Source organism: Rhopilema esculentum, chromosome 19 (genome assembly GCF_057945365.1).
Source record: "Rhopilema esculentum isolate cy_ngs chromosome 19, ASM5794536v1, whole genome shotgun sequence".
NCBI classification, from domain to species: Eukaryota; Metazoa; Cnidaria; class Scyphozoa; order Rhizostomeae; family Rhizostomatidae; genus Rhopilema; species Rhopilema esculentum.
In genome coordinates this window covers 5,624,963-5,652,040 of record NC_142833.1, presented here as the reverse complement: position 1 = coordinate 5,652,040, position 27,078 = coordinate 5,624,963, and the positions used below count along the sequence as shown (strand labels likewise).

General features: G+C 34.6%; 2 protein-coding genes and 1 non-coding gene across 5 annotated transcripts; 1 reads left to right on the top strand and 2 right to left on the bottom strand.

Moving 5' to 3' along the window:
• Nucleotides 1-1,585: 1,585 nt before the first annotated feature.
• On the top strand, nucleotides 1,586-21,539 carry LOC135688053 (general transcription factor IIH subunit 2). Of its 3 annotated transcripts, none has more exons than XM_065204747.2 (18): nucleotides 1,586-1,731; nucleotides 2,734-2,811; nucleotides 3,387-3,423; nucleotides 4,663-4,752; nucleotides 5,460-5,510; nucleotides 5,994-6,048; nucleotides 7,099-7,204; nucleotides 7,647-7,737; nucleotides 9,508-9,595; nucleotides 10,462-10,538; nucleotides 10,989-11,019; nucleotides 12,078-12,123; nucleotides 12,569-12,626; nucleotides 13,243-13,288; nucleotides 16,767-16,869; nucleotides 18,148-18,187; nucleotides 19,800-19,949; nucleotides 21,401-21,539. In XM_065204747.2, the coding sequence occupies exons 1-17, from the start codon at nucleotides 1,664-1,666 to the stop codon at nucleotides 19,938-19,940; spliced, it is 1,206 nt and encodes a 401-aa protein (XP_065060819.1). In that variant the 5' UTR covers nucleotides 1,586-1,663; the 3' UTR covers nucleotides 19,941-19,949; nucleotides 21,401-21,539. The 3 variants fall into 3 exon arrangements, with proteins under 3 accessions (XP_065060819.1, XP_065060818.1, XP_065060817.1); XM_065204746.2 differs by lacking the exon at nucleotides 21,401-21,539 and adding an exon at nucleotides 20,552-20,688; XM_065204745.2 differs by lacking the exon at nucleotides 21,401-21,539 and adding an exon at nucleotides 20,549-20,688.
• On the bottom strand, nucleotides 14,576-14,666 carry Trnay-gua (transfer RNA tyrosine (anticodon GUA)). The gene is given in 2 exon segments: nucleotides 14,576-14,611; nucleotides 14,630-14,666. It is a non-coding gene; the product is annotated as a tRNA-Tyr (tRNA).
• LOC135688052 (acetyl-coenzyme A transporter 1) lies at nucleotides 20,326-25,392 on the bottom strand. Its single transcript, XM_065204744.2, has 6 exons — nucleotides 25,000-25,392; nucleotides 23,871-24,341; nucleotides 23,272-23,413; nucleotides 22,326-22,492; nucleotides 21,384-21,602; nucleotides 20,326-20,641 (listed from the first exon to the last, which is right to left on the bottom strand). The coding sequence occupies exons 1-6, from the start codon at nucleotides 25,390-25,392 to the stop codon at nucleotides 20,459-20,461; spliced, it is 1,575 nt and encodes a 524-aa protein (XP_065060816.2). The 3' UTR covers nucleotides 20,326-20,458.
• Nucleotides 25,393-27,078: the final 1,686 nt, after the last annotated feature.

The window sequence follows — 27,078 nt, the reverse complement described above, 5'->3', positions numbered from 1 at the left end:
GTTTGTGTTCCATTTCTAGAAATTCATACTCATAACCTTTTTGTAGATGGAGCAAACCATATAAGCAAACCTTTGTGGTGATTTCTGTCGTAGGGTTAGCATTTACGCTTGCATTCCTTAATCACGGACTGGCGTAACACAGTTTAGGGCACTTTGATTCAGCGTCTTTCAACCTATTCTATCAACGGCACATTATTTACCGATAGTTATTAGTTTTTTCAATCATATAGGCCAATTAAGTGAAATTAGAGAAATTCCACGGCACACTAGGCAATACCTCCAGGCACGCTAGTATGTCGTGTCACAGTGGTTGAAAACATAAAAGGGTCAATTACCAAAAGGGGTCCAAGATGCTTTTACGTCCAGATCTCAACTCAGTTCTTCCTAGCTAACAAGAAAATAATTTTCATTTTTATCTTCCTCTGTTGTGTCTGACATGCTCTACACAATTTAATGTGATCTTCTTGCTGTCCGTGTTTCATGGCAGTATTTTGCTTAGTGCCCCAGGAGCCTCCGTTACGCCAGGGCACATAAAGTGCGATAGTCACTATCACAAAATTGCGCATAGATTTATTCCAAAACTTCATCCATTACATTGTAGAAACAATTTAACAGAGTTTTGCTTTCTTGGTGGGCTTTGGGGTCTTTATCCTTGCAAATAAAATAAGTGTCCTGTCCACTGTCTTCCCCCTCGGCAAGCCCATTGCATTGCGCTTTGTCCCTATTGGCTATATGATGGTTCATGTTCCCCTTTGCTCTTGAAATTACATATCTTTTGGTCTTGGCCTCAATGAAATTGTAGGGACCTTGAACAACACCAAGTCCATTTCTCATTGACTCACTTTCTGCAAGATTCAATTAATGCCCAAGGCAGTAGACAAACATGCTCAGCAAAAAATGGTCATCCTTTCGCTTTGCCAAGCCCTTAGCGTTGCCGCTCTATTTAGGCCGTCGAGACATTTGCTAACAAGTTTGCATGCGCTTTTAAGCCAAATTTGTACAATTGCTGAAGACCGAGTTTTGTACATTTTAGCAAAAACTTCCTTTCGGACACCATTCAGTGCAGAAATGACACAGACTGACATTTATTCGTGCTGAGAAAAGTCAGATAATTCATCAATTATGACAGTATTACAGCCGCTTTCTTTTACTTCTTCGACAATCATGTTAATCACTAAAGGCTCCTGCCCGAATTTTGCCCGAAAAAATCAGCTGCCCGAATCTAGGGGGGGAGGGGGGGGGCTGAAGCATCCAATTTAGCTGTCGCAACAACACCTGGACTTTTTAGAGAAAACGGAAGCATATTGAAATTTAAAGCAGCACAATTTCTTGTCGTGGGCGTGGCCCTTTTTTAGAAATGCCTTACTACTGAAAAATCCTTTAAAAATGACCTGAATTTACCACTAGCAATGTAGACCGAAACAAACAGAGTTATCAGTCCTCACATATTTCTTCTTTACAAATTTTGATACCTTGTCCCAGAATTTTGATGCAATTTCTAATATCCTGTCCCATGATTTCTATCGGGGGATACCCTGTTCCGTGGCACATCCAGTCAGTTCCAGACCGGCCAACAAACTAAAGAAGACGCCATTGCTACTTATAAAGTGATTTGTACAGGGAAGCAAGGGGATTTTGTTTTCCTGCTGCACACGAGATCAAAATGGCGGATGATGATAAAGGAGAAGGGGCTGGAGGCTATAGATGGCTAAATGAATATGAAAAAACTTGGTATATTTCCAACTTATTCATTTTTACTTTCTCTATAATAAAAGCACGATGCAATATTGAAAATTCAAAATTTTATTATATTTGCAGAACCTGACCTGAGTGAGGTCACTGTGTGTGGGCCCCTGTGTCTGTGTGTGGGTTTCTATTATATATAATATATATAGGCTAGGACCAGTTGAATCAATTGCTTAAACATGACTTGAAATGTGGTCCTTTATTGTCATTGTTGAACATGGCTGCTCAACAGAATCAAGCATTACTTTCTTATTGAAGACCAACAAAAACAGTTCAAGACAGAAGGTTTTTCATCTCACACTGCATAATCTCGCACTGCAGTTAACTGTCTGTTGTAAATGTAGCCCCAAGTATAGAAGACTGTTTGATTAAGCTTAGTTTACAGACATATTTTGATTTCAGTCACAAATTTTTAAGCCACAATTGGTATGTCAATAACCAAAGCAGCCCCGGCAAGCTATTATAGACACCTTTTTGACACTAGCATCTTTTGTCACAGTTCAAAATTCACGAAGCAATTTGTGCCAAAATTGTAAAACAAAGCATAACATATTGTATATACAGTAAACAGAACATTGAAAAAAATAATATTGTGGCTGGTGTCAAATGCGTATAGCCTGCATGTTAAGAGCATGTTATGATGGTGCTAAAAAGTGCACAGTTGATACCTGGCAGGTGCAAGGCAAGTTTTCGGGGCTGGAAGTTATAATAAATTACATTTTGCATATGATCAGGTTACAAACAATTTTATGCTGATGTAGCTACAATGGGTGTTTTGTGTATATTTTTGTGTTTTAAAATTGTTCCAATTGTCTTTCATATTCTTTGACAATTGGTACTGCTCGTTGTCATAATTTTACAAATACTTTTTACCATAATATTTTATTTGAGACAAACTTTTATATTAGAAGATCATTTTACCATGATGTTGTCTCTATTGAAACATATTTTTATATTAGAAAATTATTTTGTTTATTTCTGTTCTAGGGAGGTTTTACAGGAAGATGATGAGGGGTCACTTCAAGCTACAATTGATGAAATTATTCAAAAAGCAAAACGAAAAAGGTACACCTGGTAGTATTTGTTGTAAAAAAGACATATTATGCCTAATTGAAGCTGTGTCTTGCAAAATATTTTGAGCTATTTTTATGTACAATCACAACAAAACAAAATTTCAAAATCTATGTGTGTGAAAATATTGTTTCTGAAAGAAAATGTATTTCGTAATACTTTTATTATTTATTTATTCAAGTTAGCTTTTTAGCATGTTTCTGTTTCTTTCTGGTGTTTCAGCAATGATAAGAAGTAGCTTTGATAGTTTTGTTTAGATTACATGTTTAAAAACATTACAAACATCAAGTTTCAAAATTGTAATATCCTTCTTTGTGTTTGGTATTTTACTAAATGATAATTTTGCAAATTTGTTACTTAAAAGCAAATTTACATACTTAGAAACATTCTTTACTAACTTACCAATTGTATAGATATTTTGAAGCATTTTACAAAAACAAATATGACTCTTTGTTAAAATGTCTAGTATTTGCAAAACTGAATAAGTTATGATTTTTTTTAAAAATCTACAAACTCTTAAATTAGCTCTTGTCACATCATTGTTTCCATTGTCAGACAATTAATTTCAGGCTGCTTGTCCGCAAAGGAAATGTCAGACTGGGGATGGTATGCTTGTTCAGTTCTATTTACTTTGTTCTTTTCCTACTTACAATTGATTCTTTACTTTCTTCTCAAACTTTTCTTGTGTGAGTATTTAATGCTGTTTGTAAGCAGGGAGACCAAAAGGATTTGGGGGCCCTTGGGCAAAGCCCAAGAATAAGGCCCTTGGGAGCAAAGTGTTTACTATTCTTGTAATGGAATTCATTACTTTATAAGTACCCCTAGACCTCAAGGTCTTGGAGCAATTTGGTCCCTTGGCCCCTTTCTTGGTGACCCTGTCTACAAGAAAGCATATTAGGCTCCATTTTCTCACTGTCTCTCCTTCTCATGGCTAAAGTATGTAATCTGATGAAAATGAATCTTTTGTGGTATTCTAGAGTTGTGATCAAAATTAGATAAAATACACTTTGCTTAAAGAAATATAGCATAAATATTATGGCTTGCGATGGATTGTTGTCCAGATATCCAATGTCCCTTCTTCAAGGAGTCTAGGTCTAATTATTCTCAAAACATTTAGAAAAACCCTTCAACTTTTGAATAATAACCATTGAATCAGCAAAATATCAACAAATTATGAACAAGAGTTAAACAATCTACGAAGTGGCCTTGAACGTTTCTTCGAACAATTTGCATAGCAAATGATCTTCTGTTTACAAAGCTGCTATATATCAAATTATGGAAACACTCTTGTATCACATAACTAAGGCCTTAACTTAAGCTGCATTTTAAATTTTGAGAGAAGTCAATACAATTATTGTTTTTTTCATGATCATTTTTTCTTATGCAGGTAAAGATTTGTAGTTTTTAAATTGTTTTTCTTGTTGTGCTTTTTGCTAATTTTCCTACACAACAAATGCTATAGATCTCTATTATATCTTCCAATGATTAAAACCTATTGTTTGCAATTCATCCAGAATATACATTTTCTCTTTTCCCAACCCTTTGGAACTAATTTCCCAACCCTTGGCACTTTCAACACAGTCCTTGTGTAGAAAAACTTTACAAATGCTAACTCAGCAAAAGCATTACAAATGTTTTCACATAAAGCAAACTTGAAGCCCTCAAGCAACAAAGTTAATGTCTTTCTGCGAACTGAGCAACTGGCAACCAGCATTTTCCTGTAATAATTATTTTGTGATTTCCCATATAATTAAATTGTTTAAGATGTCTCCTGTCTTCTACACTCCTGGTAGAGTATCTGCAGCAATAGAGGGGAAAGTTTTAAAGCAGTTTTGTTTTCTACAGATGAGACATCTATTCATTGTTGTGGACATGTCTAGCTCTATGAAAGAGAGTGACCTATTGAGACCTTCAAGAATTGCATGTACTCAAAAGGTGAGGCTGAGTTTATTGATAATTAATGTTTCAGCTATGCACTTACCTAAAAAAACTTAAAGGAGCAAGTAGTTATGCAGGTGCTATCTGTAAATTCAAGCTTTCAAGGGAAACATAGTTTGCTAGAAATATTAATTTTTAAAAAATGGAAATTGCATGAAGCTTTTACTGTATTTTTGATGGATTTCAACAGTTGATCTCCGTTACTTCTGTTTTGTTCAAGGGCAAAATTTGTTTAAATGTAAATTATTGATGGATTAGGCAAGCTTCCTTTTTAATTTTTTCTCATAAATCTACCAATTTCTGAGCAATGAAATGTTAGTAGAGATGAGATTGAATGATATACTGGAAAACTTTTATGTTCCTACATGCTATTGTTATATTCTCTTTAAAAATATATAATTTGCCCAAGATAAGGGGATTTGCTCAAATTTAAGGAAGTTAATATTAACATTTTTCAAAATATTGAGAATTTTTCAATTGTGTGCGAGAAGAAAGATGCATTGCTGAAGGAAGGCAATTCTTGTGCAAATCTTGCTGTTAGCCAGTTGATTAAGATATTTTGCTAAGACACTCTTTATTTGCGTATTTGCAAAACATTATGTATGGTAGTCTTTACTAGAAATAAACCAGAAATTTTAATTAGAAAATTGCCTTTCATCACTCGATGATTCTGACTAAAAGATTTGGTATAATTTTCTTTTCAGCTTCTAGAGAAATTCATTGTCGAATATTTTGACCAAAATCCAATCTCTCAGGTATGATTACACCTAATTTGATTTTTTTCTATAACACTCAATGTAATATTAAGAGGCATACTGAAAACTGCATTACTGAAAACTCTAGTTTTAAAATTTTCTACGTTGGATCCCATAACCTGAAAGAGCTTCGTGAAATACTTCTAAATATGCAAAATCAGCGGAAGGCGTTACGTCTTGGCCCAGATACGGCTACATACAGGCTCTTTCCATTTAAATCACTGTAATTTAGTCTCTGTTCATAACTTTATAAACCAAGTAAATATTATCCGTTACTTAACTTCAAATCATTAGTTACAATGTTAGAAAATTCTTCAATCACATTCCTACATTAATTATCCATTTTTTGTTGAAAACCTTTAGAATTAAGAAGCAAGCAAAATAACATGGGGAATGTGCATGAACATGGTGGTTTTCATAAGTTTGTTTCAGTTTTATGATGTTTTTTCGGGTTTTCATAATGATGTTAAATTTAAATTGTAGCTTGGTATCATAATAACGAAAAACAAGAGAGCAGAAAAAATAACAGATTTGAGCGGTATGCCTGTTGTTTTAATTTTTTCTATTTTATTTTATCATATGTTTCTCTAGATTATACCCTTCGTGCTTTCCTGATAAAACTTTGGTGATAAAATTTGTCGATCATTCCCGTTGGACACTTCAGGTAGTTACCAATTTCGATTGCACCCTGCCGTAGTCCAAAATTTTAAGAAGTAATTTATTATCAGAGAGGGCGCGAGGAGAGTATAACTATTAATAAGTAGTTCGACTCTGGTGACAAAGTGTTCAATTTGCTTATGCGCGTGAGGGGAGGGACGGGGGCTACCTCCTGTTTTTTGAAAAATATCACAAATTGTTTTCAGAATTATGAACCATCTTATAATTGGGTATCAGGGTAAGAAAGCTTGAGCATTTTATGGAACATGCCTTCCAATAAACAAATGTTTCCATGAAGCTGATTCCTTCAACTATAGCTTCAGGAACCGTTACCCCTCCCCCCCCCATTTACTGAGTTGTAGATATAATATCAACCCCTTCAAGCTGCTTCGCACCCTGTTAATATGACACCGAGCAATAACTGTTTTCTGTCTATTTTTACGAGGTGTCGAATTTGATAGAGAGAACACAAGAGAGAATTTTTGACTGCATCTATGAAAACAGCCCTTGTCTTAAGCTATTGCAAAGAGATATATATTTTAAACAGTAGGTTTTTAGGTTTTAATGTAAAGCTTTGACAGTATAAAAGTTACACGAAACCTATATTTCTATTGACTTGCAAAGGAGCATTAATTTGGCTTGTAGCCTCTTTGTTGGGAACTCAAAGACAAGTCTTCATTTCTTGCCGTGTGCGGGGAGAATCTTCCAATCGCGCCCACATCTCAATTTTGTAAAAGCTTTACACACGTAATTTTTTTCTGAAAAATGTATTAAGTTTATGAAATATCTAAAGAGCGTTGTCAAGTAGTCCGTAGAAAGAAGGAGTCCCTGCCAATTTAAAGGGCATGATAAATTTCCAGGGGTTCTAGCCCCCCCCCCTCTCCACTCCATTTATTTTCATGCTATGTTTGCGATACAATCCTTTTTCCAGGAAACCCAAAACTACATATAACAGCCTTACAGAATGTTGTAAACAAAGGTTGTTCTGGGGAACCGTCATTACAAAATTCGTTGGACACAGCACTAGCGGTTTTGAAGTAAGGCTTAAAGTTCTTTCATATCTAAGTCTCGCAATGCAAATCTTTAATAGCAATAGTATAATCATGTTTTTTCCAATTCTACAAATCTATTTTTCAGGTTATGCTAGTCGTTAATTTTATAAAGTACGGTTTAGATAACACTAAAAAATGGAAATATAGCATACTGAAATACTTCTCATCCAACACTCCTCAAAGTTTCAACGTCCAATAATGACAAATAGTAAGCAGAGAGTTGTGGCTATGCCATTACTTCTTTCCATCAAGTGGTACCCTGACCAATAGATGGTAGCATCTCTCCCTGCTACAAAATCGAAATGCTGCTCCTTCAAACAAGATCTAATAACAGTCTGTCTCTTGAAAAAGTAGCTATTTCTTTATTGGGGATTAGTATAGTCAGCCTTCATGAATAGTTATCTGTTTGTTTATCGTTGTTTTCAAGGCATCTTCCGAATCATGCAAGCCGTGAAGTTCTTATCATATTTGGATGCCTAACAACCTGTGATCCAGGGGACATAAATGATTCTATTGCGGTAATAACCAATTTTGAAAGCTATATATATATTTTTCACATCATTTTCTTGACAGTTTCTATGACTTGTTGCATTCAGTGGTCCTGCTCAATGTGAGATAGATCATGGATCATGTCAACGATAAAACATTTTTTGCATCAGGATTCATCACCTTGATAAAGCTTAAAACGTATAGGAATAAAGGATAAAATACAAAATTAACTTAGCTTTTTAAAGGTTAATTTAGTAGCCTGGTTCTTATGCTATTTTGTTGAAAGGGCTACTGGCTGCTAAGAACTTAGGCTATAGCGTTATTATCTAGCGGTTGGCCATCCTTGCTGTTACAGTTACCGTAAATCCTCGAATTGCCCCCCCCCCTTGGATAAGCACCCACTCTAGAACTGCAAATTGTCAATAAGCCCCCCCTCGAACATTCCCCCACTGCTACCGTAAATGCTGGAATTGGCCCCCCTCTCGAAAACGCCCCCCCTCGAATAAGCCTCCCCCCTCGAATAAGCCCCCCCTCTCGAATAAGCCCCCACTGCTACCGTAAATTCTCAAATTGGACCCCTCAATTTGTTTATTTTTGCCATCTGAGGTCGCCTATGGCGTTTTATTGAATTACCACAACAAATTCATACTTTTGGTAATAATTAATTAAATGCTCATAAAGAAATTCCTACTAAAATAAACGAGGTCTTTATTAATATCTTCTTAATGTCTACAAAAATTTTATAAGCCTCCCTCGAATAAGCCCTCATCCAAAAATGTCAAAAATAAATAAGCCCCTAGGGGGCTAATTCGAGGATTTCCGGTACGTGTGAGAATGGCTCAGTGGTTTTGGGTTGGCGGACAACAGATTCAAGGGTCAGTGATTGGAGTCAATGACATGACCAAACTTCCACTTAGAGTAAGGGAAGTTGCCAGCTCCCTGCAATTCCAGTTTTAGATTTCACGAGGTATGTTCACATCGAGAAGGAAGACCAGGACACTGCTCGATAAGAACAGTTTCTCTGTTAAAACCTTCATTCGAATGGTAGGTAATAGCAGATAAATACAGCTGTCACAACTTTCGCCATCCCATTAATAATCAGTTAATGGCTCACATTCCCAAAGAGAAGGGAGTGCTTTTGGTAACAGGATCATTGTTGTGTTTTGAATTTTTTTGCTGTAAAGAAAAGCTACAAAATGGCCTTTATGACAATCACTATAGACAGGTCAAAATGTATTTAAATCAGGTACAATGGCAGCATCAATGTGTCAGTATTTTTATAGTGATGTGATTTTGAAAATGATGTAAGAATAGTAATAGTAATTTGTGATAGTAAAGCTGATGTTGTTACTATCACAAATGATTCTTACAAAAAAAATGATATGCCATTTTGCCAATCTGAAGAAACCCTATTTGCCGGAGCAAAATACAAGAACACCAATCGTCATATTTCTGTTTCTTCTCTATGCTTGCGATATTCCTGTTTTTCGTCTTCTTGGCTGCAATTTTTTTGTTTGCTGTCCATCCAGCATTCCTTCTACTACAGCCTTTCAGTCCTCAAAACAAATTGTTGGAAGCATCGCCAATCATCATCAAATCATCAAAGATACTATTCCATTTTCTTTTTTTGATGTCATAGCCGTTATAATTTCGATTTTTTAAGATATAGCACGGCCTTATAAAGCTCGTGTGACCAAATCTATCGGATACCAACTAAAACGACGATTAACGGCATAAACAGCGTTTTAAAGCAATCAGTTTTTTGTTTCATTCACGTGGCTATCGAATCTTCATTTCAGGCGTTGAAAAGTTGCGATATACGATGCTCAATTATAGGACTGTCTGCTGAAATACGTATCTGTAAGCAAATTTGCAAAGAAACACAAGGTAATGGCTCGAAGATTTTCTCTTTTCGATCAACAACTCGGTATATATTTTACATCGTGTTCTTTCGGACCCTTATTCTGACATTTTATGCTCTGAGGAGTGTCAGACGAAAAAGCTTTTAGTTAATATTTTGTGAAATGTTTGCTTTTTTCAAAGCTATTTTCAAGCTCTGTACTACAAAAAATTGTAAACACAAGGTACTGGTCAAGGTGTGTTTGGCAGGATTGAGTTCTCTCTCTCTCTCTCTCTCTCTCTCTCTCTCTCTCTCTCTCTCTCTCTCTCTCTCTCTCTCTCTCTCTCTCTCTCTCTCTCTCTCTCTCTCTCTCTCACTGTTCAATTTAGAAACAGCCCTGAGCTGTTTACTGTTGTTTTATCGATACGTCATCCAAATTAAGATAAACGTTATCTTTGAAAATATGGAATTTTGAAAGTTATGGTAAGAAGACTTATTAGAAAGTAGCTAATTTTAACTAGATTTATCAACATTAATTCGTTTATATCAAACAGCAACAACAAAAATGGCCGTAATGCTATTGGGTAAAGAGTTTCTTAATCCATTTTTTCTTCCTTACTTTTGTGGCGATCTGTAGGTTAACAAAGAAATTTTCTCGTTTCCGTACGAGAATATATACTAAATGAAAGTAATCTCCGACGCATATTCACTGATAATGGCTAATCAATTGCTGCTAATCGATAAAAGGCCAGTTTTGGAATTATATATTTCTTCTTGTTACATGATTATGCAACCTCTTGATGTTTATTATGGCGCAAAGGTTATCTTTCAGTGTTCTCCATCAAAAAGCTAGAAGATGAACTTAATATGTTTTTAATTTTATTGATGATATGAACAATGTTATCTTGCACAGGCGAATATGGAGTTATTCTTGATGAAAAGCATTTTCAAGATCTTCTTGTGGAGAAAGTTCGTCCACCAGAGGCCAAGGTTATTTTGTATTTTTGTCAATAAAGATAGTTTAACACTATAAATCTTCGTCTGGAAGCAGTGTCTTAACACCTTGCTAAGCCATTGCTAAACTTTCTAATATTATTATTTTTTGCTCAATTCTGTCGCAGAGGTTCTGAGATGAGGATAGCTGTGCGAAATCTTGAAAATCCCTTCTTACCTTGATAGATTAGCCATCTTGTTGTCATAATACTTTTTGTGGTTTTTACACTGGTTTTCACTAAAATTTCATCTGGGATCATTTTTGTGTTTCAACATGTGCTTATAGTACAGTAGCAGGGCAGATTGAAGAAAACGATAATTGAAAATGCTAAATTAAATCACCCGTTCATTTAATTTGATAAGAAAGAGACTGCCACACTATTTTTGTAAAAAAAACTTGAAATTTTCTAAATGTTTTTCCTAAATTTGAACTACTTTGCATTGTAGAAAAGTACTGCAGCTTCCTTAATAAGAATGGGTATGTGGTTTTACATTCATATTTATGTTATATTCTTACTTAATTGTAAACTTTCAGATCACTTTTCGTAAGTTTCTAATACTGGTTAAGTTAACATTGTTGGCCCAACCTTTGTCTCACAATTTATGTTAACATGGTATAATCATTTATAGTTTACCATAACATGGTATAATCATTTATAGTTTACCATAACATGGTATAATCATATATTCATTTATAATTTTTGCATAATACAGTTCCAGCCATGATGAACTCGTTGTGTAACTTGTCTGGTGTTTGTTTGTCGATGATATGATCCTATTAATGTCTTTTGATTGTAACTGAAATCGACAGGAATGAAACAAAATTTGAAAAGAATTGTTGAAAAAAAATTTTGAGAAGAAGTTTTTCACCATAGTTATTTTCGCTTTTTATTGGCTTTGTTTGCGACTAACCAACCCAAAACTTTTTCTGTAGCTCAAAGTCATTTTCTAATAATTATCATCTCAAATATTGCATAAGTTGATAGTGTATTTTGTTTCTTTGAAAAGGAAAATATACCCTTTTCACGAGTGCATCATTTTATCTAGTTATATGGCTGGTATTATCCAGTTGTATGGCTGATAAATGCTAGTTATATGGCTGATATTATCCAGTTATATGGCTGATATTATCCAGTTATATGGCTGATATTATCCAGTTATATGGCTGATATTATCCAGTCATATGGCTGATTTTATCCAGTTAAGTCAAATTATATGTCCAATCTTCCTAATATTGATCAGATTAATGCCTCCCGGTAGGTGCATCTTTCAATAATTAATTTTGGTCATCTTGCTTTTAATTTATTTCTAAAGAACCAAAAAGAGTCACAGTGGCTTAATGAAATTTTCCAATCAAATCAAAAATCATATTTAATGGTTTGCATCTGTTTTGTCCATATTGACTCGATAGTAAAGTGGGTTTTTCTGATCAAAGTTTGCGACTTGGATAAGCCAGGTCATGGTAAAAATAATGCCCAGAAAGCTCATTTCTACACAATTTTCAAAGATAAACTTAAAGTAAATCCTGTTTTCTAGGTTTTCCCACACACAGGTCGGATGGTCCACTTTCACTTTGCTCTTGGTAAGTCAATAGCGAATTTTGTATGACAGAGCTACAATTAAACAAAATGGCCATGTAATATTAAATATCATGCCATGTAGTAATAAATATCATGCCATGTAATATTATTCAGAGCACTTTGATATCAGTGGTAACTAGCAACATGGTTAATGCCACATTAGAGTTTCGTCGAAATAAAGCCCTGTTTATCCATATGCAACACTACGCTCGACTATTGACTCAACACGAATATCGCGCGACAGGGTGTTCAAACATACTCTTTAACGCTCTAAAATTCTCAAACAATATCGAATGATGTGTGGCATATGTTTAGGCTTTGGAGTTTCACATTTTGTAGCCACCTCAGAGAAATTTATATCCTCCAACTCTTGCATTCTTCATTATCTTGTTAATTGTCATATGTTCTTTGACCTGTAGTTTTAACCCCCCCCCTTTCTTATTGCAGCCATATTGACAATCAGTCCGAATGCTCCTTGAGCACAACCGGATACTTTTGTCCACAGGTAAGTCAATCCACCCATTTACTTCTGATATATATCCTTTGTGTAAAACTCACGGTTCTACAATTTCTAACTACAAAGTTCTTTTAGAACCGCACACAAATTGATTTTTGCTTCGAAAACTTCGAGTTGACGGTTTGAAGTTCAAAGGATCGGACATTTTATATCGATTTGAATCCATTAATATCGATTTATTACTGTCAAATCTTTTCATGCGTCTTTTCTTACCAGTTCATTTGATAACATTATAGCTTAGGTCAGGCAGCAACAAAGACATAGCAAAGTTAGGATAAAAGGACTGACTTTTTTAGATGGAAATAATGAAAGGAGGGCTTCACGGGAAGTTTTTCAAGTTCACAATTTCGACCACTTTTAGGTATTAGAATGATTTCAGATTCAAGTCCTACTTGCAGACCCAAACTTTGAGGAATAGGTTTCTAGATTGAAAGGGTTTGCATGAACATGGCGGATGTAAGGGTTTGTTTGAAACCATACAAAAATAGAGGTACAGCTTGTCAAAAACTAAGAAATGGATTCAGTTTATAAAGTTATGATGTTTTCCGTTACTTTATATTTCATTACGTTATCTAGCATGTATTTTTGTTTTCTCTGTTTTTAGTGTCAAAGCAAGTATTGTGAGCTGCCAATGGAGTGTAGAATATGTGGTGAGAAACCGTTTGTCAGGGCGCTACGGGGGCTCACATGTCATGTCATGTCATGTCATGTCATGTCATGTCATGTCATATCAATCATATCATATCATGTCATGTCATGTCATGTCATGTCATGTCATGTCATGTCATGTCATGTCATGTCATGTCATGTCATATCAATCATATCAATCATATCATATCATATCATGTCATGTCATGTCATGTCATGTCATGTCATGTCATATCATATCAATCATATCATATCATATTATGTCATGTCATGTCATGTCATGTCATGTCATGTCATGACATGTCATGTCATGTCATGTCATGTCATGTCATGTCATATCATATCATATCATATCATATTTTTAGGCATACTTTCGCTACGCTTGATCAATTCAATTCTTGATATGGAATTCATTACTTGATGAGGCCCCCTAGACCTTGAGGCCCTGGGGGCAATTCGCCCCCTTTACACCTCTCGGCGGTCCTGGGATAAGCTAGTAACGCTTCATTAGCATTTGCTTGACACGTTTTCCAAAAATCTTTTAAGAAGGGGCAGTCAATATTTTTTGGAGTATCGTTCCATATTATTACACTAGATGGTGATGGTAGTTTTCTTTTTGAGATATCATGGATTAATAAAGGAGTTTAAAAAGTGGTTTGCTTATTATGTTTATCATCAATTAATACGCCTAGGTATTTAGTAAAAATCTCGTTTCAGCATTTCTTCATTTGTTTTTAGGTTATATACTTGTATAAAGATTTATATTAATATTCCTTTATATATCTAGATATATTAGTACTTTATATTAGTACGATATATTAGTATTAGTACTTTATATATCAAAATATTTTATCATCAAAAATAAATATTAATTACAATATACCAAATTTTCAAACTTAAAATACAAACATTAATATAACACAAAGTTAAACATTCAAAGTTAAAACACCATAATTAATATCAAGTTCTGTCGAGTTCTCACCGTTCATAGTAACAACCAAGCGTGACATATTCCTTGATACTTTAAACTAAAATATTATGATTAACTGTATCGATTATTAAAAGTGTCTTAAGTTCTCAGATGACAGAATTACCCTTTTAAAAACCACCATGGTGTCGAAAAATGGGATAGTTTTTATTTTGAAATGATTTAGACTATTCCATAGGCTCTCCAGTATTTTATTGGATGATTTGAATTTAATCTAAATGCTTCATGCTGCGAAATATAACTTTTACGCAAACAAACTTTTCCAAATAAGGAAAAGAAAAAATTGACGATGGAAAAAGTGTCCACCGAGCCGGATTCGAACCAGCGACCTAAGGATATCATGGTTGAATTGACTCTACAGTCCTCCGCTCTACCAACTGAGCTATCGGTGGGTCGCGGTTTTAGAGGTTCCCGAAGCGTCAAATTCGATGCAAGCTCAGAATGAATGAAGTTTCAGTAGAGAGAAAATACATTTTGAAGTTGTATCAATAACAGCGAAAAGTAGTAAACAGAATATAACATTTAATTTCCTATAAAAAATTCAGTTGAATTTAACTAAAAAAGAAACAGAGGGAAACGAAAACATAAAACATCCACCAGGGGCTCTGACTGCAGTTGCAAAGTTTGGATGTAGAGGAGGGGCAAGGGCAAAACTACAGGATTTTGCAGAAACGAGAGAGGGGGCATGACCCCCTAACCCCCTGTCAACGTAATCGGGGGCCTTGTCCAAATAACCAGGAATTCACCTAGGAAAATTACGTCACAATTGATCCACTAAGACATGTACAAAAGCTATGAGAATTCAATTAAACATTAGGAAAAGAAAGGTCGATTTATAAAGGAAAATATCAAAGTATCGAATACTACTGCAATGTAAACTGTTCCAAAATTAATAAGATACTCATCAGAGATAGACTTTTGTACAATGAAAACAAAGAGAAACTTTATGATGCATAATATATACGCAAACTAAAAATACCTTGAGGAAATTCAAATATTTCCCATCGAATATCAGGAGTGTTGGAACGTGGCATTCCAGTCATACATTTCAGAGGTTGTCACCTCAAAAGAGGCCAAAGAACCGAAAACATGGGACGGGGCAACCTGTACATCAATGTATGGTAAACTTAATGATTTTATTGTGAATTTGTATTTAAAAACTGTTAAAAATTGTTTATTTTATTTGTATATTTTTTAAGTAATCGAATAAGACAAGTTACTGTATTGTAACTTTAAACTATATTCGATTTAAAATGATATCACAAAAAACAAACAAAGCAAAAATCAAACACAAACTAGGATTTGTCTGACGAGAAGTGTGCGGGGAAATCTGCGTTCCCTTCTGCAACTAAGGCATATAGTTTGGTTGCAACCTATTCAGTTACCATTTGGAAAGGAGAAAGGACATTTTCGATTTAAAAATTTGTGAGAATCTTGTCGATCGCTTAGTGAAATTTACGGACAATTTGGCCTAAATTTAGGGGTCATTTTGAAAATAGAAACATAATCACTTCTTCGATGGAGTTAATGATCATCGTATGAGATGTCCCTATTTTTGGGAATTTTATGTCATTTAATTTTTAAACCCACGACAAACCAACTTTCGATGAGTATCATTTCAAGGTCCTAATAAAACCCATTTTTTAATTATTCTGGAAGACGTGTCTTAATTCATGAAAGCTTCCTGGCTTCTAGGTTGAAGGATTTTAAATATTTCGTTGTCCACATCCACGTTACACCCATTTCTTTGGCAAATTTGTTGAAGTTTTACCCCCTTTGAGATTGTTCTTGCTTCGCCTCTAAATGTAAAGTTTCATACAAACAGCAAACAGTGGAAGTTGACAAATTATTTCATCAGGTGGTCCCCTGGTACCCCTAAACAAAACGCTTTGTTTGATGCAGAAATAGTGATGTATTCAAAGAAGTTGTACGACCTTCGGAGAGTACCATGATGCGTTTTAGGTAAAATCAAGATAAAAATTATTTGACTCAGTTTTTTATTATTGAGATTATAGGTTTAGTGCTAATAAAAGGACAAGGTTGGCGCTCTCAACAATATTCTACATGGGAAGAATTGATTAAGGGTTAGTATTGGTATTAAAAGGGAGGGTTAAAACCCCTGAACCTTCCTGTCTGTACATCCTCGGCTGAGTCAAATGGATACCCAGGAAAGTCTTCTTTTTGTGTGCTTATTCCTTTAATGCAGGCACCGCGGAGCAGGGGGGGGGCTTTAGTCCCCACTATTTGCAAAAAATGCCAAATATTCAGTATCAAACTACCAGAAAAGCCCCTTTTTATACGGTTTTAGCCCCCCCCCCCACTTTTCTCAACGCTTCGCGGTGCCTGTAATGTTTTCTCTTTTTAAGTTCTTTCCTACTTTACATTTGAGACTTTTTCAAATAAAAACAGGATGTAGCTGTCGAGTTTGGATAAAAAAATTTTTTACCATTTCTCGTTACTTTCATTACATCAGTATCTTCTTCATTTTTTAGGCCTAACGTTAGTGTCTGCTCCACATCTGGCAAAGTCTTATCAACATCTGTTTCCATTAAGAGCGTTCAAAGAGCTCGAAGCTAAGGCAATACAAAATTTAGGGTTTGTGATTCTATGATTTCATATTATGAACGAATATTCTATACACTCTTTTTTTTATAAGAACCAATAAATTCAAGTTCAGGCTGACTGTTCTTAATTTTCTCGAAAATCTGAGGCTGGATTGTTCTTAATTTGTTCTTGAATTAAGAGGGTGTAAGCAGTGCTATTGCTAGCTTTTTCGCTTTAAGGAGGTGTTCAGGCCTCATTTCCCAACAAAGTGAGTGAGACAGCCTTAATTTACTAACAAATTTGAATATTCACCGAAAAAGCACCCACACATCTCTAAAAATCCTCGATTTTGAGAAAAAACGTTGTTCAAAATTGCATTTTGCAGAAGCTCAGCCTCAGCTTGTTCTTAATTTGTTCTTAACTTTTGACCAGTTTTGAGGCTCGTGTTCTTATAAAATTGTTCTTATAAAAAAAAGAGTGTATACATGAATGTATACATCCAAAAAAGGATCTCGCACCGCCAAATTTGAAAATAGCACGGAAGAGCGGAAACATAGCATTTACACTCCCTTTTTGTGAAAACCATTAAATTGAAGTTCAGGCTTGCTGTTCTTATTTTTTCCAAAACTTTGAGGCAGGACTGTTCTTAATTTGTACTTAAATTTATTGGGTGAAGCAGTGCAATCGATAGCTATTGTGCTCAAGAGGAGTTTCAGACCTCATTTGCCAATATAGTTAGTGTATCAACCTTTATTTGCCAAAAAGTTTAGAAATTCGCTGACAAAGCATCCCTAGATGGCAAAAAATTCCCCATTTTTGAGATGGAATATTTTAAGGAAGTTTCACAACATTTTTCAAAATCACATTTACAGTACTTCAGCCTCAGCTAGTGTAAAGTGCTCTTCGTTGGAATATACATATATATATGAACTGGAATTATTCTTTATAAAGCTGCGAAGTTCATCTACAAACACTCTAATCGGATGAAGACTTCGTTCAGTGTGTTTGCAAAGGCATAGTGTGGTTGGTTTTACCTATCAAATTTGTTCTTGTATAACGTTAAATCTTTATCTAGGCCCCCTTTCTTTAACCCCCCCTCCTCTATTAAGCCCATCTCTAGGACTGAAAAATAAAATAAGCCCCCGGGGGGGGGGGTTAAAAGAGCTTTTACGGTATTTTGATGCAACACATGTGAAAAGTTTTAGTGCAAAGGGGAAAGCTAGATAAATGAATAGATTACGAAGACTGTGAATTCTATCGTTAATATAGTAATCAGGTAATGGTTGATGTCCACGTGGGTATGGTGTTCTTTTTCTTTTCAATTTTTAGAAATTGTAAAGGCTGCCAAAGATTTCATACTGATGCAACAGTAAGTAAAAAAGTATTTTAATGACACTTTCTTTTAATTGACTGTGGAGGTTTTGGAATTTAGTGGGGATAATGTTTATTTTGGTTTCTATACCTTTGTCCTTTACTTAGTTGTATCAACTAAGATAGATGCCTTGAAAGATTATTTTAAAGAATTTAGGATTTTTCGGGGCAAAATTTTCAATAGCAAATCCTGATAAAACAAATACAAGAAAATTATCAGCAAATCGCAATTTTGAGTCAGTCTTTCTTTAATACTGATTGATCAACTCTTTGCGCGATGCATTTGATTCAAAAGTCCATCAAAGTGTGCCTTATTGTGGATGGAAATTTACCATAAAACAGCAAATGTGACCAATATTTTGTTTTCTTGCAGAAAGTTTTTCCTCTAAAATGTTATCTAAGTTGTTTTGCATTTCACAAATATCTCTATAGGCATTTCACAAAATTGTACAATTATCAAAATAACCGGGGGCTGCTTCTTCATTGACTGAAGAATATTCGTTCACAAAACATATTTTGAATCATATTTTGTTTATGCTTGTAACTTAGCACAATTTTTTTGATCTTGCCCTGGCTGCAAAAATTTTCCCACTCGCTCTACGGTCCAGGTTGAAAAACATGTATGATTATGCAGACGCGTCAATGCGACCAACGGCACATTATCAGCTGCGACCTGCGAGCGGAAGCATTTGAGCTGCGAGCAACGATGCCCATATAGACATTGAACTATAGTATGATATATGAATTTCTTGATATTTTGGGTCACTAGAGGTGCGAGGTGCGAGCACAAGAAGTCTAGCGTCGCTGCGAGCATATGCAAGTTTTCCAGCCTGGTCTATGGAATTTTTATTCTAAATTGCGGATTTGTTTTGAAAGTCTTTTTTATATAGATAATCGTTTTAGCAAAACTATGTTAGTATGGTATAAGTTAAGCCTTATGACGATTTTAGAGGGAATTATACAACCATCAATATAGCGCCGTTTTGAAGAGCACAAAACATAAGTACCACATCTAAACCTGCCTAATTCTTATTGCGTTCTAGAGTAGATTCCAAAAGCTTAAGGGTGTTGTCTAAAGAAAAGATGGACGCACTCTGAATACGCGACAGCTTTCGTTTTGTTTTCGTTTTCAAGTCTGATGCTCAGTAAGTACCGAAGTGTGACGTCATCAAAAATTTATTTTCAGAATTTCTTAAGTTTGACCACATTATCTGAAAGTATGGCATTAAATACCTCTTAACATGCAGAATCAGTTAGATATATTTAAAATTGGGTGAGATATGGCCCATGATAAATTTCAGGTTTGCTAACAGATAACTGTTATGCTGGCCTGGTTCACAAAGTTATGAACAAGGATTTAATTACAAAAGGTTTAATGGGGAAAGAGCCTGTTTTTATGTGGCCATATCTCAGCCAATTTGTAACACAAAAACTGATTTTAACAATTAGAGGTATCACATAATGCTCTTTTGTGATATATGGTCAAAATTGAAAAATTCTAGAAACATATTTTTGTGATGTCATCATTTCAGTACATTACTATATATGTTGCCATTATAGCGGTAACCATAGCTTAATATTTCTGTCATAAGCAATTTGCTTTATTACAGGTTTATGAATGTTCCAATTGTGAGCAAATATTCTGCATGGACTGTGATCTATTTATTCATGAAACTTTGCACACCTGCCCAGGATGTCAGACAGGCTCAAAAGCAAACTTGGAAAATGACCTTGCAAATGGATCATTGTGATTGCTATTGGTAATTTTGATTTTTTGCCACTTTTCTGCATCTATGATGTTGATATATTTATCAATTAAATGTTACTGGTTGTAGTTGTTGACAATCAAACATCCAATTGAAACAAGGACATTGTCTATATCAATGCAGATATGTATTTGTTTGGGAAAATGAATAAAGAAAAATCAAAATTCAATGCTCCTTTTACGTGAACATCTTTTAAATTCTAAGCACTCATGTATTGTTTCATAAATACTTGTTTTGGAACATATGTTTCAAATTGTGTTTTAAAGAGCAAATGCATACAAATACATTCAGACCTAATTTTGTTTCAAAAATTCCACGGCATTATTAGAACAAAAATTCTGCTACCCTTGTAGAAAATATAAAAAAAAGATTTTCAACCAACAGAGGAACTTTTATTCAAACTAACTAAGCATCTTGCAGTCGAATAAATAAAACTTCAAAATGATATCATTGAAAAATAAACATTTTTGGCATAATTTATTTGTGTCTAAGAAGTGAAGTCGTCATGTATTGCTCTTTTTTGCATTATTTGATACCTTCCAAGCATCTTCTTTCAAATTCTGTAGATTAACAAGGGTTTTTCTTTTCCAAAGTAGCCACAATATACCAAGGACAACACAAATCCCAGTTTCAATATAGTATCCATCAATTGATATACTACAAACTCCACCATTATCCATGCAGATCTAAAAGATGAAGACAGCATCTTCTTATAAACTGTAAAATGTATTATATGAAACAATATAATAAATTCTAAAATAATGAAAAGGATTTTTAATCAATGAACACATGAATTTATCATTTGTCATTCCAACTCTCTAAATACATTCATTGTATGAATTGTATGGTATTTAAACCTTGCATATTCACGAATTAGCAGATAAATGTTATCATAAGAATTCCTTTGCTTATTTAAGTAAAAGAGTTTTAGGACAAAAAATTATTTTGGATTAGCAATATTTTTTCCTGATTTCAACTCACTGCTATAATCAAACTTAAAAATTTTTAAGGAAAGTTAAATTTTGTTCAAGTGCTTTCTTTAATAAATGATCAAATTGTAATTAAAATGGTTCATGTGAGAAAGTATAAAGTCTTAAAAAGATTTTTGAATAACACCCATCAGATTATTAGAAATAAGGAAAGCATTGATCAGACCTTGTGACGTGCAAAAAGCAGGTGCTTCAAAAACTGGTACTTTCAACTTTCTAGGTGCTCGATTGTGCTTGATCAATAAGCTCGCAGAATGCCTCTCCTTGCAAGGCCTGCTTGTGATACACTGCATGACAGTAAATACCTGGTATAAGCTAGTTTAAAAGTTTGTACTTAACCTGAGAGTTACAACCTTAAATTCATAGAGTTACAGACTACATAGATATGTGTTAAGAGATGGGCATCATGAAAGGCTCTTATTAACAAATCAATTTGTACCTTGTTCTCGTCTGCAGTATTACATGGGATATTACCAGCAACACCAGTACATGTTTTCCATGTTAAACCATCAACAGCCCACAGTGATAAAGAGGAGGGCCACACTCCACCGAGGTTTGAGACTGTGTTTAACAACGTCATGTATGTCCCTCCAATCAGTGGATCACTTATTTTTGCATGGAATGCCATGCCACTGACAAACATGGTGTATAATGAAATCTAAAACGTTATGGGATGTCATATAAGTAGACTGCATAATAATAGTATTAAGTTTTCAAAGTTTCATAACTTTATTTAATGATACTTCTTCAATAAACAATACTTCTCATCAAATATACCTGATATCTGATATATTATCTGCTAAATATATTCAATGTGAATCATAACTTGTCAAATCTTTGAGATTCTTTATTGGTCTATTTACTTTACGTGATGTAGAACATGTTTGCTTTTCTAATCAATCCACTTAGTCTTATTCACATGGGTGCAGTGAATTGGTGTGAGGGAAGTTGTAGATTGTGAGAAAAATTTATCTTCAGTCCTCTTTTATATAGCATTATGTCAGTTATATCAAGAAAATGGTTCCTTATTTAAATTGCATTTCCTGATAAATACAATATATATGGATAGTTGTCCCCCATACCCTTACCCCTATAAAACCCTTGCTATTTATCAAGATATAGTGATTGTATGATTTTCAAAGAAAGAGAAAGTATTATGATCTGGTCCAGATTTCTTTTACAGTTCAATCAAGTTATTTTTTAGTATTCCATTCAAGAAAAATTAGTTATTCTTGAATTAATTGTGTATTCATAATCTGTCAAAAGTAAATGGAATTTATTTACAAAATTTGTCACATAAAATAAGATGTTTTGTTAAAATATTGAAAGATTTTTTAAGTAAATTACACAACAAAATTAATGTTTTATGGCCTAAACATACCTGATGTAGTCCATATGCTGATAAAATAACTATGTAATAGTAGATTGGGAAAGATTCAACACCCGGATCACGGACATTACGAGTCCACTGGACCAGTAGAGCAAACATGATGCCAAAAGCCAATCTAAAAGGTATTGCTTTTTTGTATGCATCAAGGGGGCGTGGACCTGAAAAGCAAGCACCACAATGCACAAGCTTCATTGTAAAGCATTCAGTTGCATATTATTTTTAAGCAAAATGCAAATGTTGAATTTAGGAACAACAATGAGTTGACTTGATATAGAGTACCGAAGTGATGACATCATAAAAATCTATTTTAAGAATTTTTGAAATGTTAGCAGTAGCTGATTAGTAAAAAACAGAGAACCAATCAAATCTTTTCACCTTACTTTCGATCCACACCTGGATACAAATTTTTTAGCTTACTTTCAATCATTATCTGACATATTATATTCTGAATGCCTGATGAAAAGTACATCAATATGCTATGTTTCTGCTATTTCATGCCATGTCAAAACTATAGAAATATAGTGGAAGCAATTAAGACATGACTTAGTAAATAGAAGTACATTTGGGCACTTAGGTTCATGCCATCCTTAGCTAGTAATCAATAACAATATATGCTTGTTTGATTACAATTATGATAAAACAGAATGAGAGATTAGTAAAACCAGAGTTCCAAACAAAAATAAATATGTAAACAAGTTAATAATTGGTGATAAAAATTAAACTTGCCATTTTATGTTGTTTTCTAAGAACTTCAAAAGTGAAGAATAAAGAACAATAAGGTAACTAACCAACTTAAAACTAATTTGCTTCATAAAGTGAATTGATACTATGAAAAGTGTATTTCCATCTGGAAGGACTCTCACTGGTATATTTATACAATGATATTAAATATCTACTCCAGGACCTCAAGTACATTTACAACATTTAAGGATCATACCTGCTGTATATTTGCTGATTAAAAGAGGAAGAAAAATTTGTATAGGAACAAGAGGAACTGCCAACATTGCGAGAGTTTCTTTTGCAACACCAGCTTCAATCAGTTTCAGGCCAGTGACAGAATCTGTAGCAGCAAATCCTATCTGTTTAAAATGCATAAAATCCTTAAACTTTTAGCCAGAGGTGGGATTTTAAATACTTTATTTACATATCTAATTATTAAAAAACTTGTTATTATATTTAATTATTTTTATAAGCTGGCAACAAAATATCAGATGCAGAAGAAAAGTAAATACACATTGTAGACTTTAGGATTTTCGGCCACTTAGCTCAGACAGCTTGTTGATGTCATATCTATGGAAGACTGTTGATTCAACTGTACACATAACCAAAAATGGCTGTTTAAAATCCAGCAGATGTACATAGTGTATATAAAATTCCATTTATTAAAGTGCTTGGTGATTAACAATAACCAATATTGTAGTCAAAACGCTAGTTTTTAATGGTCCTTACTGCAAGATGTCATCTAGCTGTGGTGCTAAAACATAAGATTGAAACAGTTAAGGCAAAAAAGAAGTCAAAAAATGCTCAAAATCTTACCCTTACTGTCAATAGAACAATCACAAACTGAATAACTGCAGGAAGCTTAATTATTTTTAGCAAGGTGTAGTATGTCTCAAAAACATTGAGCTCTTCATTTCCCTGGGTTGAATCTTTTTCTTTTTTGAAAATAGCTACTAGAGTTGTTGTCACAAGAAAAACCATTCCCCAAAACCAAAGAAACTGTGGTAATGTAACAACACCAACTTCTGCAGGAACTGATCTTAAATATTGGTTACTAAAACTTGGTGAATTGAGTGCCAGGAATACCACATTCCCGATGAAATATCCAGCAGTTTGACCAACAGTATTGCAAGTTGAAGCATAGCCTCTGTTTTCCTTTGAGAGCATTGTTAATGCCCAGCCATCAACAGCGATATCTTGAGTTGCAGCAAGAAAATTGAGGGCAAAGAATAATGCAGTCAAAATTGTGACTTGTGGGATTTCAGAATCCAAGTAGCTATGAACTCTCTAAAAAATAAGAACAGGGGAACAATTTTGATAAATATCACAAAATATAACACACGAGGCGATACTTAGTTTAAAATACAATTTAACAACATCAAATAGGGACAAAGAGGTTGGATAGTGACTCCAAACTTCAATCACAAACCCAATAATTTGTTTTTGCATTTGTTACTACCCAAAGGTAGTTTTGAGAACACCTAGAGGCTGTTCTTTTAGAGCAGAGTTCTCAATATGACCACACCTTGTGATTCCTATGCCTGGAATTGAAGAGAGCTGGCAACATCCCTAACCCTGATTGCAAGTTTTGCCATGCCATGGAATCAAACCATTGAGGCATCCTGTAGTCTGCAATCCTAACCACTGTGCCACCAATAGCCAATTGCACCTTAGAGATTTGTCAGCTCTAAACAGCTGGCATGAAACACTGATTGATTTATTTTTTTTATTTTTTTTTTTATTTGCTTTGATAACATACTAGAATCTTCTTTCTTTTTATACTGAGACAACCATACTAGTCAGTTGAATCAAACATTATTTTCCAACTACTGAGTCTCCATTTGATTGAGACTCAATTTATACTTAAAATGACTGAAAAATATGTCATCTATATTATACATTAACAAGTATTGTATACTATTTAAATTACAAGGTATCCACTAACCAGCGAGAGTGCTAGCATAAACAACCCAATTAAATACTGTGTTGGGACTAGCCATGTTTTTCTCCTCCCAAACGACTTGAGGTATATAGAATCAACAATAGGGGCCCAAAGAAGCTTCAAGCTGAATGGCCAAAATACAAAGCTGAAGACTGCCTGTTGCTTGTAGGAGATCCTTTTGTTTTGTAAAACCATCGGCATGCTCCCAGCGAGGCCCAAAGGTATTCCTTGTAAAACATACAGAAAAACGAGTAGGAGAATATTTCCTTTGTCACTTCGATCTCTTCTGTGTTCTCCCGTCAAAGATTCGTGTTCTAATGTATTATGCATGGAGTCAACTTCTTGCATTTCAGAATCAAGGCCTTGAACGTCCAAGTCTCTGCTTCTTAGACGCATTTTTGCTTTGCCTTCGTTGCGCAACTCTGTGTCTTCCTTGTTCTCCACTTTTAAAGATATAGCTGCTTTCACTAAGTTATATTCCAAGCATGTGCTAGTAAATATACCTGCCTAATTCCAATATAACTATCGAGCAATGCATGTCTCAAAGTCTCGACTTTCTGACCTCTAGCACACTTCCTAGGCCCTATCGTGTTATCGATTTGCACCTGAAAATGAACAGGAGGCTGCTTCAAAATTACGCGCTCTGATGAAAAATTAGTGTTGGTGTTAGTTGATAACATTTCTATGGTTGATAAGCTGTTCTTTATCTGATTAGGAATGCATTATAAAGTATACACGACAGGGGGGTGGAGGATATGTGGTTTTATCCAGAAAATTTTCTGTATTCATGAATTTTCATCGCCCCTAAAAGAAGGGACAGAAAAATTCCATGGCCCATTGTGAAAAGGTAAATGATTTTCGTGGCCCATGTCAAAACTTCATGGTTTATTTTTTCAGCATTTAGTTATCTAGATGTTTCATTTTGTTTGTATGTTTTCATCATAAATATCTATCTTGAGCCATTATTTACACTAATTCACGCTGGTCTATTGTAACTGAATATGTATCTACATGAAACGAACTCTGTTGTAGTTTGTGGTACTCGATTGTAGACACGACCACCTTTTGTTTTTATGAAGATACTCTCAGGAGCAAAGCCATAATCGCTATTTTCACTTTCATCATCACTTTCATCATCACTGTCATCATCTCCCTCTTCACTGTCACCATCGTTACTGACTGTTGCACAGGGCCCGCACCACCTGGGAGGCCGGGGTGGGCATGGCCTCCCACTTTTTTGCGAAGCAAGTAGTATAAGAAGCCTTGGCCCCCTGCATTTTTAGTTTTGCCCCCACTCCCCACTTTTAAATTCGTGGAGCGGGCCCTGTTGTACGAATCACAATGCCCTTACCTTGAAAAGGAAATTCCCTGAATCAGCTCAGTAGAGCTCAGTAGCAAATCGCAAAAAGACCTGGCAAGCAGAAAACAAGAAGGAGAGTGAAACAAGGAAAACGAAAAGACTACTTAATTGTAAAACTCCTTATGTGTATGTCATGGGCTTTGAAGTTTTTGAGGGTGGAAATCTCCCTTCCATATATGTTTCATATTTCTATAACAATACGTTGTACTTATTTTTCGTATAATTTGCATGGTAAGTTGATTTCGCCCTGGCTAAGCGGCAGGCACACATCCTCTCCCCAAACTTGTGGCAGGTGCATTATACTCAACAAATGTTTGGATTTATTGCAAGATGCCAATTAATTCCTATTGATGCAATCATAAATACAAAATTAATAAAAACTTTTGGAAGTTAAACGCAAAACATGATGTAGAGAACTGAAAGGAATTTTCGAACTTTTTGTCTCTAACTACTTCAAAGCGAATTCCAGTACCACTTCGTTTTCGCGCTTTCCCACCCCTACGCCACTTGAATTATTTTGCTTTCATGAAATATTTTTTAAAAGCTACAAAATTTTAGTTTAATTAAAGAATCAATGATAGTCAATAGTATATTTAATTGTTTATATTTTCATTGCGATTTGATCCTCTTCACTCCTTGGCACGTTAGAAATTTCAACTGCAAAAATTTAACGGCAGCAAAAAATACAATGTTTCAGGGTTGGGTGAGCGAATGACAAGATT

Coding starts and splice junctions, on each gene's coding strand:
- LOC135688053 (XM_065204747.2), top strand. CDS start 1,664: ATGGCGGATGATGATAAAGGAGAAGGGGCTGGAGGCTATAGATGGCTA. Junction 2,812..3,386: donor CAAAAAGCAAAACGAAAAAG/GTACACCTGGTA, acceptor AATTAATTTCAG/GCTGCTTGTCCGCAAAGGAA. Junction 7,205..7,646: donor ACAGCACTAGCGGTTTTGAA/GTAAGGCTTAAA, acceptor GTTGTTTTCAAG/GCATCTTCCGAATCATGCAA.
- LOC135688052 (XM_065204744.2), bottom strand. CDS start 25,392: ATGCGTCTAAGAAGCAGAGACTTGGACGTTCAAGGCCTTGATTCTGAA. Junction 23,414..23,870: donor TTGTTCTATTGACAGTAAGG/GTAAGATTTTGA, acceptor CATTTTAAACAG/ATAGGATTTGCTGCTACAGA. Junction 20,642..21,383: donor ATACTGCAGACGAGAACAAG/GTACAAATTGAT, acceptor TTCATCTTTTAG/ATCTGCATGGATAATGGTGG.